We start from the raw sequence: 18,109 nt of genomic DNA, 5'->3' as shown, positions 1-18,109 counted from the left end.
TGAAATTTGACACAAACGACAAAGTTGAAACTTGAGCAAAAGCAGAAAGTGAAGACGAGACGTCATCGCTCAAGAACTCGACGCATGATCAAAGCGCTTCCAAATTCTTCCGCCGCCCTAATGAGCTTTTGCACCAAACTTTACACGCTCGTAAAAGAACCGCAAGCGAATTTCCGACGTCGCCGTGCGAACATCGCGGACGGCAATTACAAACAAACAAAATCACTTTTGGGCCTCAAGACCTCGAGCCGGGCTTCCCGCAAGATTCCCGGCCAGGCTGCCGACCGCCACCGCCAGCTTGCAGCCGACACTTGCAGCGCTTGTGCCACGCGGCGCCACGGCAGCGCCGACATCTGCCGGATGAGACGCGCTGTAAGACCAAAAATAAGCGTCATAAGCTACAATGGCCATTTTTGGTAACCCGTCCGTCTCAGGCATTTACGATTCACCAAAATTGGACAAAAAGATGAACATTTGCACCCAAAATGGAGCAAATGTGGAGGTTTGTGCCCAAAATTGATCAACAATTTGGACATAAGAATTGCAACTCAACTTGACCAAATTTTAACGTGAGCTCTCCACAGACCAAATTTGGACATCCACTTTCTGCCTGAAGTTCAATTTAGAGCGGACAGAAAGACGCGCTTTCAGAAAGACGCGCTTTCAGAAAGACGCGCTTTCTGCCCAAATTCCACCAAATCACAACTGATTTATAAAATAAAAACGAAAGACCTTGGGAGGCTTCCACACAAAATGAATCCAATTTGACATTGGAAGTTCCTGCCAAGAAGAAAAAGAAAGTAGGAGGAGTTTTTTTTTCTTCTGAGTGTTGTTTTTTAATTGATGATGTCATCATACAACAAGTGAGAGAAAAAAAACTGGGGAAAAAAAAGACAGGAAGACGTTGCAGATGATGCAACAAGTTGGCATAGAAATAAATGTTCATAAATAATAGCAAAAAACGAAAAAATAATACACGCCAGGAAGAAAAATGGTCATGACAAGAAGTGGTCACATGATCAAAAGAGGCGCTGTTATCTTGTCCGCTTGTGATGACATCATCAGCCGCCATCTTTGTTGCGGTGGCTGCGATGGTGTCAAAGTTGTTTGACGTTTGTCTTTATTGACGATTTGGCAGATCTGAAGGGGGCGGCGGCCACTTTCCAGCCCCGCCCCCACCCCAAATCCAATCAGACGCTCCGTTCCCAGGAGTGGGAGGGGCTAGTGAAATCTGCGCTCACCCCAAAATAGCAGCAAGTGTTTCTTGGATTTGATTGGAGGCCCGTCGAGACGTGTCAGCCACCGCCTCGCTCGCCCGCTCGCTCGCCCGCTCGCTCTCTCACTGCTGCTTGGGACGCCAAAAGCGCGTCGCGATGGAGCCCAGAGACAAACCCGATTTCTTCTGCTGCGACCACTCGCCCACGCGCTGCTCCTCCTCCTGCACACGCACGCACCCACATTGTTAATAGCTGTTTGTCGCAATCATCCCAAACATTGGCTGGCGACCAGTCCGCTACTTGCTGCTGTCGAAATAGCAGGCAGCTCCTTGTTTATACACATTAGGATGTCACAAAAGTCAGCACACCCCTCACATATTTCATGACATCTTTTCACACTGAAGAAGAAAATCTACAGCTGATTTTGTTTCCTCAAATACAGCCATTAACTCCTGGCAACAAAAGTGAGTACACCCCTAAGTGGAAAAATGTCCAAATTGAGCACACTTTGGACTGGCTGGTGTTACAAGGTCTCAGGTGTGTTCAATTGTCTCGCGCTGGTCGTCCAAAGTTCAACATGGCACAAAGTCTCAGGCCCCGCCCACGCAAAAGCCCGTTACAACGTAAAAGCCCGTTACAACGTATCCGCACAAGTTTCTTAGCGTTTGGGCAGTTGGTCCACACGGCGGCGCCGTTTGGGAGCTTGAAAGCAATCACTTTTGGAAAAGAAACAACACGAGGTTGATTTTCGGGCTCCATCGCCAATCTGCCACTTTTCCCGTAGGGGTGTGCTCACTTTTGTTGCCAGCTATTAGCGGCTGTATTTGGAGATGGTTTGAGGGGGCAAAAAACGGACACCGTTATACAAGCTCTACGCTTTTCGTTGGGTTGTCTATGAAACGACGCTGCGCGATCAACAAATTCAATTGATCGATTTGTCATTTTATCGATTGAGCTCAACAGAGGAACCGAGTGAGGCGAGTCCAAATAAACGTGCTCGGCATCTTCTGCATTCTCCAAAGTTGTTTTCTATCCAAATGTTATGAGATTTTGAAAGAAATGTTTCTTGCTTTCTTTCTTCAAATTATTTTTTGGACATTTCGCTCAGCCCTAAATGAAAAGTATCCGCGGGAATCCGCGGGAGGGGTGTGTTGACTTTTGTGAGCTACTGTACGATGTGCTCCGTGACAGTTGACGGAGTATTTGTGAGACTGGACCCGGCGAGTAGCAGAGGTGGCAAATCCAGGTCCACAAAGTCAAAACCCTGCCAACGTTGGCTTTAGCCCCTGATGCTAGCTAGCTAACGAGCAAACGAGCACCATGGGAGCTAGCTCTAGCTAGCTAGCACCTGCGGCTAAAGCCAACGGTGGCAGGGTTTTGACTTTGCGGACCAGGATTTGCCACCTCTGGCGAGCAGCGCGGCTCCACCGGGCAAGCGCACGCCGCCGCCACCCGTTGCGTTGCGTTGCGTCGACGCACACACCTGCGCCAGCTGCGCCTGCCTGCGCTTGAAGGCGTCGATGGGGTCGTCCTCGGAGGAGTAGTTCTCCAGCACCGAGCGCACGTCGTCCACGCCGCTCATGGCGATGGCTGCCGAGAGGGAGAGCGGTCAGCCGCCGGCCACGCAAACGGGCCGGCCGTCACCTGCGCGCTTACTCTTGAGGAAGTTGGCCAGGTCGTAGAGCGTGCGGTCGTCCGAGTCGCCGTCCCACTTCTTGAGCGCCACGCCGTTGAACGGCTGCAGGCTGAAGGCTTCGCGCTTGCAGTCCACCACGATGACTTTGCTGCCGTCGCGGTTCAGACACGACACGTCCTGAACAAAAAAAACATGGCCAGGAATCCAATGGAGTCCGTTTTTGTCCAAACCGACCCGTTTAATGTCTTTCACTTCAAGGCCTAAATTTAGGCCTGATAGGAATTTACAAATATTTGCTTACATTTACAAAAACAAGACTGCACTCTAAGACAATTCGTGTCAAATTTTCATTCATATTTCCAATGATTGAGATCAAATCAAAGACAGAAAAAAGATTTGCTTTTGTTCTTAATTTGCAGTTGTGTTGATTTGTTTTTGTGTTTCTCCTTCCTTTGTTTTGAGCGTCTCCTGAAAAGAACATTTTCACGACTGCCTGGCATCAAACACACACACTTTTTTAGTGGTGCGTGCGTGAGCGACAGATGGGGAGGCTCGTCCCATGGACGGCGGAGCCCCGCCCCTCAAAAGCGCTCGTGTGCGTTTCATTCCCGGCGGACGCATCAGTCAATCGCCTTCAGCGATCAATAAAAAGCAATGGATTGGACGTTTGATGATGTCACGTGATTGACGGCGATCGCGGCGCAAATGTGAAACGATGGGTCGCGCGCACACTTCAGCAGCTGTCCACTGATATCGGCCAATCATTTTCACAGGAATGAAAAAGGTTCAAGCTGACGACGCGCAACGATTGCCGATCACCACCTCGACTACGCCTGCTCGTCTTTTCTGTCGGTCTGGAGCGCCTCTCACAGGTCAGCTTTGGTACTTCACCGAAAGAGCAGCATGTGAAAATCAACACACACACAAAATAAATAAATAAGCCTCAAGCGCCGCCTGTCGGGCGTCCCGTGAAGACAAACGAGGACAACAACAGGAAAGCGTAGCCTCGCCACGTCCGCTGCAAACGCAGTTTTTTTGTTTTTTTTTTGCAGCTGGGGGATTTCCAGCAGCTGAGGGCCTGCTTTAAGAAAAAACGAGGACCTCCTCGGGGATGATTTGTGCTCGGGAGTTTATCCGATGCGACAAATCTCCGCTTCAGCTACTTTACTTTGAAGGACAAAAAGGAAGTTTGACTCTCAATGATATAGAAACGCTGCTGCAAAAAACACACGCAAAAAAAAAAGCTAAGTTGGCTACTGTGATTGAGCACAAAGACTGAAGTGGATTGAGGAGTTTCATTTGGACAAAAGTAGTGCTTTAACGGCATTTTGAAGCACATCGGCTGTCACACCTTCACTTAATTTGGTGCTTTGTGTTGACATTACAAGTTACATTTGGTTTTGTAACGTCAACAGGATTAAAAAATAATAATAATAATCAATGAATGCATGGGAATTGCAGTGTGAACGGAGGCTCACACAATCATTGCGTGTCTTTGAATAAAGAGAGGAGAGATTAGCGGTTGTGTCCTAATCCCAAAGTTGCAGGTTCGATCCCAGGCCCTTGTGGGCGTGTCCACATAAGGAAAAATAAAAGGATGGAAATTTGACAATTGCCAGATTGATTGACTGTTAAAATCCTCATCAGTGAAAAGCTCTCAAATGGAAAAAGTGCTCCAAGAACCCGAGTCCTCGTTACGGGCTGATCACACTCACAGATGATCGGCGTGGGAATCGCGAAGACGATTGCCAAGTGAGGGATGCTGCGGGTGGACACGCACCTTGACGTGATGTCCCTCCATGTAGCGCGTGGCGTCTCGGAACAGACGATACAGGACGAAACCTTGAGGGTCGATGCCGTCGATCAGCGGGTACGCCGTCTGCGCGCACAAACACACAAAAGCCTTCCAATGTCTTCGCCATATGTCGGAACGACGTCGCACACTTTCAAGTTTTTGCACTTCTAGCAGCCCTAAACGTCATTTGTCCGAGCGTCAGGTGCGCTGATCTCATGAAGCTTCACAAAGTAGACGTCACTCACTTCAACAATACAGCGGTCGGATTGAATATAAAGTGTGGCTCTCCTTTCCCACAACAGAGGGCATCACGCAAATCAAGTTAAAGAGTGTAAAAAGAAATCCACTTTTGTAATCACTTGCAAAAAGACAATATAGCGAGGAACGCTCCTAACGCGTAAATGTGGGCCATCTGCAGGTGTGTGTGTGTTGCGGAACTTCCACAGCGACGACACATTGTTCGGAGATAGACGACAAGCAATGCGTGTGCGTGTGCGCGTGCGTGTGCGCGTGCGCGTGCGCGTGCACGTGCACTATCAAGTCTCACCATGCCAGTCTCTGCGGTGAAGATGATGATCTCGTAGAGCGGCGCCAGCTGCTGGAACAGGTAGTCGATGCCGGGTCGTTTCTTGAAGCGCCACCCGGTTGCCAGCTGCAACCAAGCAAATGTTGCGATTCCTTAGGGCGTCAAGTCCAATCAGGTGAAAAATTCCAAGAGGAACGGACAAAACCAAAGTGTGGCCGACATTCTCAGTGGTTGTGAAGTGTTTTAATATGCGCAGAGATCCATTGCTTAAAGTATGCTAACGCTGCCACATCCATGCTAATTGTTAGCTCTTTTTGAGTTGACTTTGAAATATTGCTTGTTCTCGGCTTATTTTTTTGGAATCAATTGCAATAACCAGCTTTTTCCCAAAATGATTTGCTTATTGTGAAGCAAGTTGACGACACGACGCAACTCACGATTGATGGCTCATAGCTGGAAACATTCACAAGTGGAGGTCACGCGTAGCTAACCAGGAAGCTAACCGGGAAGCTAACCAGCTAAGTAGCACAGCTAACATCAGCTCAATTTCAAAGTGTGAAAGAGAAAGAGCTCCTTTTTGCTTTTGGAAATCAATTCAATGATTGATTTCCTTTGTATCAAGTATTCTGCAGGTTGAAAACAGACTGCAGGCAATGACTAAAAAATAAATAAATAATAATTAAAACAATTTTTTTATATCGTCACAAGTTGATACGGGAACATAAATAAGCATGCATGTGTGTGTGTGCGTGCACACGAGACCAGAGCAACGAGGAACCAAAGTCCAACGTCGTGTGTGCAGACGTACCGACCACTCGGGATGCAGCAGCACGTCCGTGAGCTCCAGAACCAGCGTGTACGGCGGTTGGTAGTACGGCTCCTTGACCGGGTCCGGCAGCAATTTGGGGCTGGTGGGTTCGATGATCATCTGACGACATCCAACACAAGACTTGAGGATCTGGCTGATGGTTCGGGACATCTGCGGCCCCCCCACCTCACCTGTCTGTAGTCTTGGAAGTACTTGACGGTTCTCTTCAGCTGCTGGACCACCGGAGGCTCTGAAAGAAACAAGGTCGGGCCGTCAACCTGCCCGGGACGAGATCTGCTTGTTCTTTGTCACAAAACATACGACGCGTGTCAGAAAAGTTCCAGGACTGGCGTCACAAACGGACATCGGGTAAAATGGCCGACGACCAGACCGTGCCTTGGCACACCTGAGTGGGAAAAATCAAGCGCTGTGAATTCTTTCCTATGAATCCACAAAGTTTTCATTTTGGGAATTATTATTATTTTTTGAATGAATTTTGCCAATCTTGGGGTTTTGAAAGTGTTTTTGGCTGCATGTAAACATATTCAGTAGTCAGGATGGCATCCAATGTTTGTAAAGCCGACGACTGCTACATTTGCACGGCATAAGGCGGCCGTCAGCAGCCACGCGTCGCCGCTGACGAGCGCTAGCCGGCTACACGTCTGCTAATGACGTGTCCAGCTGTCGCCGTGCTGAAGACGAATGCTAATGAAGACGCGCGTCCGTCCCCGTGGGGCCGCCGGCACCATAATGGCGGCACGCCGCACGTGTCTGCTCCCTCGGCGCAGCGAGACGCACGCGCTGAGGCTCCCTGGGGACCGCAGCGGCGTGCTCAAGCAGGAAGCGGCCATCTGCCGCCGCTCGCCGTGACGACACTCGCGTCATTGGCAACACAAATCAAAAGGAGGCTGAAGAACATCATTTGCAATTTACACATCTTCGGAAAACGCTCCCTTTGGTCACAACATCGTTCCAAATGTTCAACAAATTAACATTAACTAACTAACAGGGTTATTAAAGTTGAGGAAATTTCATTATAGTCGTTTTGAGTTTTGTTTTTTAAATTTGGTTCTTTTTTAAAAAAATTTTTTTTTTATTAGTTTTAGTTTTTGGAAAAATGTGTATTACTCGTGCAAGAAATAAATACCAAGGTCAAATGAAAAAAGTTGACGCCCTTCTTACCAAGCGTTGAGTTTTGTCTGAATTCAATGAAAAAGCAGGCAAGCCGAACCATTAGAACCAAAAGTCGAGGACGCAAAATTGCGGCCTGTGAGCGACGTCATCTGAAGGTGCTTTTCTATTGGCTGCTGCTCGATGACGTCACTTCTGCGTGACACACTTTCAAAGGCGCTGATTCCGGTTCATGTCAAAATCAATCGACTTCAAACCACATTTGAAATCATCCCAAAGGCTCATGCATGAAATGAAGGACAAAAGACTAAAACAAAGGACATTTTTTGCTGTAATTATAGTTTTAGTTTGCTTTGGAAACATAAAATGTAGTTTCAGTTAGTTTTGTTTTTTTAAGAGCATTTTGCTTTTGATTTGATTTCATTAACAAAAATATTTTTGGAATTTGAGTTATTTTGTTAGTTTTAGCAAACTAAAATAACCTTGCTAACTTTTGTCAGTGAAGATTAATCGAACCTGTTACTGGAATCAAGATTAAAAAGTGATTTATGCTGCTCACTTTGCGTTGCTAACACACCGTACAGTCACTTCCTGTAAAACCCTGTCAACACTTTTTTTTTTTGCCCCCTGGAAAAAAATACTAAACAAATTGGGTCGTGTTAGAGTATACAGGGAAAAAATGTGACGTGAATAAATTTCATTGAATAAAAAATGCAATATTGTGTGGCAGTTGAGCTGTTTTTAGAACAGGCCCGTGTGTGTGGCCCTTGGGGGGCACGAGGGGCACGTGAACACCCAAAGACGGAGCGCTAAACAAGCAGCAAAGGAGGGGAAGAGGGAGGGAGGGAAAAAGACGAAGAAAAGCAGACCTTTGACCTTTGGAGTGAGGAGGAAATTGACTGGCGACATGAATTTGATGTATTTTATTGAGCGTAGAAAATGAAACGCAAAAATGACGGCCATTTGCGTCCGTGTGTGGCCATTATGCAAACGGCAGGAACTGCCCGCTCACGCAGGTCAACGGTTTGAATGCAAATGTTTGACAAAATTACACGGAAACGTAGTCAGTCGTGTGGAAGAAGCGCACGAGGAGGAGGAGGATGTTACTCAGCAGTCATCTGCTGCTGACTCCTCCTCCTTTTTTTGTCCATTGTTAGTTATGTACGTGGCCAACAACCCCCCCCCCCCCCATGTAGATGTGCGTGTTATGTTTATGTTGCCCACATCAGCAAGTGAAATCACGCAGCAGGAATGTTCTGGAGCTTTGGGAGAGAACAACAACTCCACACGCACACACAAACATTCACACACATCTCAAACACACATTACATACGTACACACACAGACCACAAGTATGCAATTTCCAACCAATGAAAACATCTCAAGATGCACTGTAAACGTCGACACGACATCCGCGTTTGACGTCTCCATCAGATACACACACACACACACGCATGCACGCACACACACACACACACAATTCAAGCTTGTGTAAACACACCGGCCAAAAGTCATTGCAATGTCTACGCAACACGCGAGTCTCCATCTTAGAGCAGAATATTTTTCTCTTTGAATCGAAATGAATATTGTCTGTAAATGTCGGTCGTCGGCCTCAATGTTATGAACGCGTTCTGCGCGCCCGCGAGATCCGTTTCTCGGACGCTGAGAAGCACATTTCGTTGCCGCTTTCAAGTGCTTGTTAACATTCAGCTCAGAGTTAATAATGACATCAACATGATTTGTGGCTTTCAGTGACATGGGGTGCAGGCGAACCCTGATCTTGGACCATTCATTTTTTGGGGGCCAAAACTAAAAACAAAAAAACGAATCGCTTCCGTCTTGATTGAGCTGGAGAACGTTCTGGCCCATCCACTCATTGATTTGATGAACATGCGTACGAAATGAATGTACGTCAAGATATATTATAAAGGGCAGCATGTAGACAATAAATACAAGGGGTCCAAGAACGGAGCCTTGCGGAACCCCGCATATGATCTTTGTTTGCTTATGACTTCCGATGGAGACGAACAACATTTGAAGCAACGGAACAGTCCCAGCTCACTCGTGCAATCAAGTGTCAACTCGTATGAAAAGCCTTTTTCACATATCAAAACACATTTTCATTGTTGGCGTTGCAATTTAAAGGTGGCCAGAAGGAGTTCAACTGTAACGAGAGCACATGTTTTTCTTGCTCTTAACGGTTCTCCGTAAACAAAAGTCCACCCAAAACTTTCTTGGCGGTGGATTGAAGAAGACGTGCTATGTGGCGTTTAAGGAATCGGACTTTGGCCGCGCTGCCGTCACGCGCTAACTGAAGAGGAAAAAGGAAAGCGTTTGCAGCACTCACCTTTGTCAAACTCATCGGGAATCTGCGAGACAAGAAAAAAACACACAACGATTAGGAAAAACAAAAGTGTCAAGTGTGAGCAACGGTTCTTTTTATTGGGAGCAAAATGGGAAGCAAGTTGAGGGCGCAAGAAGAGTGACACCTGCTGGCCAAAAGCCCACAAAGACGAATGAGGATGACATTTGACCTTGGAGGGTTCCTCACTGGATTTTGCTGAGTCCATTTCTGCACACGGACTCAAGTTCGCAATAACGAGAGCTAGAGCATAACAGAAGGTTTTGATGCAGCTTCTGACCTGAAGGGGTCCCGCAACGCAATGGTAGGTATTGCAAAAAAACGGCCAGCAGGGTTTAAGAGATCAACCAGGGCCATGTTGCAAATCATGATGAAACTTAGCTCTATTTTAAGGCTAATTGCAGCAATCCGTCAAAATCCAGTAAAACAGCTGGGAGCGAAGGGGGTTGCTTGTGGAAAATATTCTGTATTTTCTTTTGAAACCAAATAGATGATGTTCAAGGGGGAAAAAAAGCTGTTTTTATTGACCCAAATATTTCAAAAAGGTCATTTTAGAGCACGATCATTTTAATACAGCGATACCGCGATATTTCTCTTGGGAGTTCTCATCACGTCAGACTTTGATGTCAGCCCAAGCCTTGCCTGAAACTAAACTAAACTTTAAAAGGATCTGTGGGAACACTGACAGAAAAAAAGGAAAAAAGAAAGAAAAAAGGAGGTGCGAACGAGGCCATTAAAGCGCCGTCGGCACCTCGGCATGAGGCGCGAGCGGGGGAGACGCGTTCCCGCAATCTGGCCCGACCCCCACCCATGCTTTTCTCCCAGCATCCCCAAAGTGTGACGGGCACACGAGAGTTGCGGCGGCGTTCGCCTCATGAGCTCTTGGCGCCTCATTAGCGCATCCGCTCAAACGCTCACTCGGGATTTCAACGCTCACTCGGCAAACACGACTCAACTGCGCTCGGGAGCATGAAAACACAATTTGTGTTTCCATTCCAATGATGGGCAAATATTATGTGCACGCAAAGTACAAATTTGGGGCCATTAAGTCATGTGCACAAATGAGCAATATTTGGGTCATTTCGGAACTTGACATGAACCCAGCGTAAGCCCAGTAAGACCTAATCATTTATGGACGTGTCCTAAGGTTAAAATGAAGAGTTAAAAAGCAAGTGTGCTTCATACATATTTCATCATTTCAAAACTAATTTTGCCAACAAAATCTTTTCTGCCTTTTTACAGGGATTGTTCTGACTGGATGCAAAAATATTCGTGAGTGAGAACCATTAGCAAAAAGTCCCTTCAAACAATGGCGTGCTTTGTTAGCCTCTCAAGTTGGAGGAGGAAGAGGAGGAGGAGGAAGATGAAGTGAGGAGAAGTGAGGAGAAGTGAGGAGAAGTGAGGAGAAGTGAGGAGAAGTGTGCCTGCACTTTGAAGTGAAGCGCAGGAAACAATCAACAACTCCACACAAGCGTGCGAGAAACCTCCTGCATGCTGCAGGACACGTGCGCAACGTTGCCCTCTGCAGGACAAACAGCGGCAGACATCAACCCGGAGCCAAAAGCCACAATGCATTCATTTTTATTCGATTTTTTTTTTTAAGTACTGCCTCTCATTGGTGTGATGCGGTCACAATTTGGACTTTGACGCAGAGCAGAAAGTGGAGGCAAGCATTTTCGCGTGTAAAATCTTTAGTCACCACCTTGTTATGAAAGGAAATGTTAATTGTTTAGTTGTAAATAGTGTATTGCATATTTAGAAAAAAAACTCTACAGTATATAAAACTTGTTTTGGGGGGGGGCAGATGTCATTTATCGTAGCAGCCCATTCAAGTCACCAGGACACCTCGCACCTTGACGGCCGGTGTCACAAGTGTGGCGGCGCGGACGCGTGACCTGTGCCGCCGCCGCCGCCGCAAGCAAGCAGACGCTCCCGGCGCAACTGTGATAAGTGTGCTCGTTGACGCCTGCAGGAAGTTCAGCACGCTAACGACGGTCGTCGCAATCGCTCGTCTGCGGACACCAAATTGAGAGCAAATGTCTCCTCCAAAGTCGGCCATCCTTTCAACAAAATACAACATTGTTGTTACACATTCAAGTCAATTCATGTTTATATTTCCAATTTTGGAGTTTTGGCTGCATGCAAACGTAGTCGATAATAATCGGGTTTCCATCCAATTGTTTCAAAAAAATGTACGCAAAGCGGACATGCGACTTCGGCCCGTTTCCGTCTGTTGTGAATGTTGAGAAGGGACTCCATGGCTGTAGGTGGCGCTATACACCAAAGAGATGTGATCCAGCAGCAAAAGACCAGGAAGCAACTGCGCCGTGCAAGTTTGCTTTTGTACTTTTTGATCAACCGCAGCGTTTCTTTGCCGCTTGCGATCTTGCATTAATATTCGCTTCTTTAATGAATTCCAAAAAGATTTCGCTTTCGTCGTCCGCCCAAACATACTTTATTGTCCGACATTGCTTTTAACGCATGTGTGACGTAATATCTGATCGAAACGTGTGGCATGTTTATTTGCAAAACCTGCTTCGCCAAAATCCGCATTTTCCTTTTTTCAATATGCTTCCAAATCCGCCACCTCCAAGTGTTAAAACAGTTTTTGCGAATTTTGGGGCCTTTTTCGAATTTGTAATGTTGCCCTTCCGTTTTATTTTTGCTTTTCTTGAAAACTGGGAATAAAAATGGGTGGATGGAAAGCCAACTGATGATATCATTGACAAAGACAATACAGTCAATATAAAAATAAAAAAAATCATGATTTGTGTGCAAGGTCGAGTTGTCAGCATGAAAAAAAACAAACATTTGACAACAAAACAAAAGTGCTTGACGGCATCTTTGAAGCGGACGTGCAGTAGGCAGTTTTCTTTTTTGGGTTGTTTTGCTTGCTTTGTATTATTTCCGGAAAACATGACAAGAATCAATAAAGCCTATTTTTTGTTTTGGAAGGAAGACAGATGCTTTTTTTCTCCTCATTATGTCGTTTGTTTTTTGGAAAACTGCACTAGTTTGTTTACCAGAAAAAAAGTCACAATTTCACCAAAATAAAGCCTTGTTTACAGAAAGTGACTTTTTTATAGTTACGAGAACAAAACCTTCAAAAAAAAAAAAAGTCTTAAGATGACAATTAATTGGTATTGTCTGAAATTGTTTTTTTAAGTACCGTTTGCTCCCTAAAGTAAAAAGTTGGGAAAAACAACTACAAATAGACACATTTTTATTTTTAACAGAAAAAAAGGTTTCTTAACAGAAATTTGTTGTTTTTTTCATTTTTCATTTCATTTAACCAGGTTGGTCCCGTTGAGATTAAAAACCTCTGCTAGAATAATAAAATAGCTGTTTTTGGCTAATAAAGTTAATATAATAATTAAGAGGTACTGTTTGAAATAAAATGTAAAAAATTGTTTTAAAGAAAAGTCCTGTTTGTTTCCCAAAGGAAAAAGTTGCAACATTATGAGAACAAAGTCATATTTTTTTCCGTTTTTTTTTTTTAAATCGAAGAATTTGAGGGTGCAAAAGTCATTATGAGAAGAAAGCGCTTCAATTGTTCCAAGCACAAGACGGTGTTAGAATCTTTGAGCAAAATATTGCCGTTTGCAGGCCGCACGTTTGGGAAGCGCAATCGTCATAAAACCTTTCTCGCAAGTGGCGGCTTCAAAGCCGAGCAGGAAGCGTCCCAACAAAAGGCCACGTGTGCCGTAGTGGGTGTGAGAAGTGTGCCCTTTGAAGCCAAGTGCTGCAAGTGGGCCCCCGTGGCGATCCTTGGCCTCTTTGATGCTGCCCAGACTCCTCAAAGTCCAACGGACGCCTCGTGCCAAAATTGTGGCCTCGGCATCAAACCGAGCGCTCGCGTCGCACGCATGCGTCGACGCACGCGTGGAACAAAAGGCGAGAGAAGTGTGCTGCGTTGTCACTTGAGCGGAAAACACTTTGAACGACGCGCACCAACTGCTCAAAAAGTGTGTCCACTTGTTAGATCGAGCTCGCTCTCAATCCCGTTACTGATTATTAGTCAAGTCAAAGTTCACCGATATTTGGATATTGTGACATTTATTTTCCGTTAGTAATACAAATTCCAATTTTGAAATGTGTTGAAATGTCATTAAGTTTAATGCTTGTAATCCAAATTTGCATCATCCTCACTAAAACCTGTTGAAGTCTTGACCTGTTGACCTTTTTCATTTTCCACACGTCTTGTGGGCTCGATTTCATAAGCTTTGCTTCTGCCTTCTCATTTTGCTGCTTATTTTGCCACTTCTTCAATTGGACAAAATATATTATTCAACTTGGACCACTTGTGTGTGCTTTTTTTGTCTTTGCTACATTGTGGGGCCCATGCACGCGTGTTTTTCCAGGTTTAACTACCATTGTGGGCACCGACTTGAAATTGTGAGGACATTTTGGTGGCCCCCACAAGTTCGGACCTCTTTTTGGAGGGTCAATACTTGGTTTTAGAGTTTAGGTTTGAATTGGGTTATGGTTGAGGTTAGGGTAAGGATTGGGGGTCGGCAGCCATTTTTCATGCTTGGGGTTAGGAAATGCATCATGTCAATGAGATGTCCCCACCATGATACAAAGACAAGTGTGTGTGTGAGTGCGCGTAAACCCACCAGATTTCCTTGTTCGTCCACTGAATTGGTCCCTGAAAATGAAGAAGAAAAAGTAAACAAGCGCGTCCTTTTTCTCCAAGCATGAAGTAGATGAACGCATTCCAAGTAGGGTTCACGACCCCATTTCCAATTTTGAAGAAATGTTCATGACTGTGACAATATTCAGCAATAAAAATTGTTGGTTGGAAATTGCGATGACAATTTTGCCTAATGCTAAAGATGCAATAATTCTTCAATCAAAAAACAATTATTTTGATAATTGATGAATCCTCGCTGAACTTCAAATTGTCCAACTGATGTGAGTGAATATTCTTCCATTTCTGTTGAAAGCAGACGGATGAGCTTTTGTGCAAGCTTCTGCTTCTGCTTCTGCTGAATGAGCAACGCTTTTGCTGATCTTCTGACGGATGTTTACGGACCAGACCAATGAAAGAATTTATGCTTGTGCTTTTCCTGTACTGTTCAATTGAAATAACGGCATTTTTTTTCCTTAAATAAAAACATGTTTTTCTAATCCAATTCATTGATTAATCAAAACAATACTAATTGGTCATTTAAGTAACAGTGAGTCTATTATTATTATATAGTGAATATTTTTGAGATGGGCTCACACTTGAAAGCTTTCCCCTCATTTCCCAGACGCATTCCCGCCTGTCTTCATACTTCCAGAAGGAAAAAGGACGAATCCACGCAGCATCAGCGCGTTTCTCACCAGGGGGCCGACGGACACATTTTCCTTCGCCAGCCCAAAAGGAGCAGAAAAGAGCAGCTGGCAGCGGCCATCAAGGTGGACCTTCCCTGCCATCGCATCTTGAAAATTCCTCACGCCGATTTCCTCTCCCGGGGAAAAAAGGGCCGACAAGGCGGCACGTCGCAGCATCCGCGGCTTTGTGAGAAGATGGCGGCCAGCAGCTCCCGTGGAAAACAAATGAACGTCCTCACAACTCGCCGCTTTCACCATCTAAACTCTCAATGCCGTTCAACTTTGCATGACAAGCTCCGCCCACAACCCACAATGGCTGGGTGGGGGACAGGAAGCCAATCATGTGCCGGCGTCGCTCACTGAAGCACGGTCCGAGTCAAGCGGATCACTTTTTCCTTTCATTGTTTTCTCAAGAAACACAAAAAGAAGAATTTGCCCCACATTTTGTGGGTGCGTGATGCATTAAAAACACTACGTTTCCCTGGATGGTTCCCTCCTCCAACACAGATGATTCCAATCATCAGCAAGCTCTGCAGGAGCCTGATAACGATCCTGATCATTGGATTCAGCTGTGTTGGAGGAGGGGGAAAAAATAATGCAAGCCTGTGGCCCTCGAGGAACGGAGTGTAAAAGACCAACAGTCCCACTTTGTGAAGCAAGTACGAGTACAAAGCAAAGTGCAGCTAACCGAAATGTGGACAAGCAGAAAATGGCGTCAGAATGAAGGGCGTAACTGCGCATCTTCTGCCGTCTTGCACGCGCGCACGTCGACGGACGCTCACCGAATACGTAGACGATGCTGACGGCGCCGCCCAGGCCCATCAGGCCCGCCAACCTCAGCACCATCTTCTTGGCGTAGGCCGTGTTCTCCTTCTGCTTCTTGTCGCCCGTCGCCTGCTCTCCGCCGCCGCTCGCAGCTTCGCCGCCCTCTGCTGGAGGAGACTGGCCCTGCATCACAACACATCACACGTCACACTTGACACGTCATCTTTACTGTTGCGCAACGGCTTGAAGTCCAATCATAGGCGCTCGCACGTTTTGACATGAACAAAATGGACATCTGGTTGAAATCAACAACAGGAAGTTGGCGGGCCTGGCAAACTGTCAGCGGTGCCTCCGACGTGCGGAAATATTGGACTAAAAATGACATCGCTAGCATGTCGATCCTCAAATAGACCATAGAACCTTGAGTTCCAAATTGATTTTGCTCCGTGAGCCCATTCTCAATGCGAGGTATGTTTCCCATTGAAACAAACAGGAAGGTCAATTTATTTGACCATATTTCGATCATTGTATGGTAACCAATATCATTTCTATGCAATATAGAAATTAGAGGTTCAATGATCCTATCTAGTTTAATGAGACTTGCCCTGAATCCAAAACACATCTAGACAATGGACGCCTTTTGGACACACCAGCTCGTCTCCATTTTTTATTTTTTACTTTCTCTTACCGTGACTTACTTCTTGTTTAGGCAACTAAATGAAGCCTTACCCATGCATTGGCATGCCAATGGTGGGCTGACTAATCGGCTTGAGTCAGTGCTTGATGAGAGACGCAGCAGATTTGAAAAGCTCATCGCTGATGTTAATTTAATCATGGCAGTCGAAAATCCTGATCTCGGTGGGATTGTGATTAATTGCACAGTTCTAGTTTACTACAACTCATTACCAAAAACAAGTGAGCATTCAAAGGAAGAGGGCTATTGAAATCCAAAGGGATGGAAAAGTGGGCGAACACGAAGCTCTGCTCCGAGTCCTGACCTTCATGCCAATCCAATTTCAGTGCTAACACAACACATGCAAGGACTTCCGCCCATCACATGATGTTTGAACTCACCTGCAGAGGAAAGTGAGAGCTGAAGATTTTTTTTTTTTTACATACACAAGTGTCCACGAAATGTGACCTCTGCATTTGACCCATGTGGGTGACCACACCGTTCATGGTAGCCACAGGAGCATTTGGGAGGTTTTGGTGTCTTGCTGAAGGACACTGCAGCCGTGTGGCCAGAAAGCAGCAGGTTCCACCAGGTGGTGGCTGACGATCTCATCTACTTAGCCATGCCATTTTGCAGGGATCATCCATGCAACAGCCACGATTAAAGGTGCACACACATGCTCATTTTAGGTCAATTGTCATCACAAGCACACACATAACAACATTGAAAGGAAGGAAACTGCTGTGTTTGTTCAGCTTCTACCTCTAAAAACACTTTGAATCGCAGTTGGTGACAGTGCTAGCATGCTAGCATAAGCTAACAACAGATCGAAAGTTCATAGAAACGTTGTAGGACACACGCAACGGCTTAGCAACTCATACTTTTTTCGTCCACGTACCTTACTTGGCAATCTCGGAGAAAGAAAGAAAAAAATCATTTAACGTAATATAAGCTAACGACAGGTTGGACATGCCAGTGCAAATGCAAAGGCTTGTTTCATGCACCTGGACGTCCCGATAAGCACCTTGGCGCTTAAGTTCAGCTGCATTCACTCGTTCCCCACCAACCCGACGTTGACTATCTGAGCAAATGGAGCGCACCCAATTCCGCGCCTCACCTGACTCTGCTGTTGGAGCCGCTCCTGAAGAATCGCCTGCGCCAGACCGCCCGTCGCACCGTCATGGCCGGCCGGCGGTTTGTCCGTGGACAGTATGCGTACGACGTCCATCGCGGCGTGCGCCCCGCTGCGAAGCCTGAGAAGGCCCCGGCTCGCTCGTACACACATGGGGAACACACACGCTGCCGACATCTTGGATGACGGTTACCGGCGAGCGCCTGCTTCCTTCCACTCCGCCGAGCTAAACGACAAAACCACCCGATTGGTTGCAGCTTGTGACTGACAGGGGTGACAACCTCTTAGCGAGGGCGAGGGCCTCTGGGAAAGGAGGAAATGGGCGTGCTCTGTCTGTATTGGCCAATCAAAAGCAAACAAGAGTGTGTCCTTCGATTGCGACGCAATTCTGCCATATTGGTTGAGGGCAAAATCCCCAAAGTTATTACATGAACACCTAAAATGTGTCCTGCAAAGGTTAAATAAACACATGTCGCTTAACTTTGCACAATTAAAATTAAATTCATACTAAATTACAGCAACACATTGATATGTCTGTCAAACGTCAGTTAATATCACATGACTTCCCTCCTTCCCTCCGTCTGATTGAATGTGTATCGAATACAAACAACAGAAATGATCCTCTTTAAACTAGAAAATTAGTGACAACAACATATGACTGACTGCTAGTGGTGTCGTTCTTCCGGTTATGACGTATTTTGCGTGCACGTAATAAATCGAACAAATGTCAGCAGTGAGTGAGTGA

General features: G+C 45.9%; 1 protein-coding gene across 2 annotated transcripts; it reads right to left on the bottom strand.

Moving 5' to 3' along the window:
- Positions 1 to 811: 811 nt before the first annotated feature.
- On the bottom strand, positions 812 to 17,901 carry timm50 (translocase of inner mitochondrial membrane 50 homolog (S. cerevisiae)). 2 transcript variants are annotated; one of them, XM_077565256.1, is made up of 11 exons: positions 17,131 to 17,276; positions 15,577 to 15,742; positions 14,092 to 14,123; positions 9,461 to 9,482; positions 6,174 to 6,232; positions 5,983 to 6,102; positions 5,196 to 5,300; positions 4,634 to 4,732; positions 2,874 to 3,030; positions 2,701 to 2,807; positions 812 to 1,438 (listed from the first exon to the last, which is right to left on the bottom strand). In XM_077565256.1, exons 1-11 carry the CDS (start codon positions 17,167 to 17,169, stop codon positions 1,340 to 1,342), a joined length of 1,005 nt encoding a protein of 334 aa, XP_077421382.1. In that variant the 5' UTR covers positions 17,170 to 17,276; the 3' UTR covers positions 812 to 1,339. The 2 variants fall into 2 exon arrangements, with proteins under 2 accessions (XP_077421382.1, XP_077421381.1); XM_077565255.1 differs by lacking the exon at positions 17,131 to 17,276 and adding an exon at positions 17,350 to 17,901 and having other exon boundaries at positions 815 to 1,438.
- Between the last annotated feature and the right edge of the window lie 208 nt (positions 17,902 to 18,109).

Source organism: Vanacampus margaritifer, chromosome 5, assembly GCF_051991255.1.
Source record: "Vanacampus margaritifer isolate UIUO_Vmar chromosome 5, RoL_Vmar_1.0, whole genome shotgun sequence".
Classification (NCBI taxonomy): Eukaryota; Metazoa; Chordata; class Actinopteri; order Syngnathiformes; family Syngnathidae; genus Vanacampus; species Vanacampus margaritifer.
This window is presented reverse-complemented; position numbering and strand designations above follow the sequence as displayed.

Bases quoted from the DNA above. Each gene is read 5' to 3' on its own strand.
- timm50 (XM_077565255.1), bottom strand. From the start codon at position 17,541: ATGTCGGCAGCGTGTGTGTTCCCCATGTGTGTACGAGCGAGCCGGGGC. The intron at 4,733-5,195 runs GTGAGACTTGAT...TTGTGCGCGCAG, and splicing joins TCACCGCAGAGACTGGCATG to ACGGCGTACCCGCTGATCGA. The intron at 3,031-4,633 runs GTGCGTGTCCAC...TTTTTTGTTCAG, and splicing joins TGGAGGGACATCACGTCAAG to GACGTGTCGTGTCTGAACCG.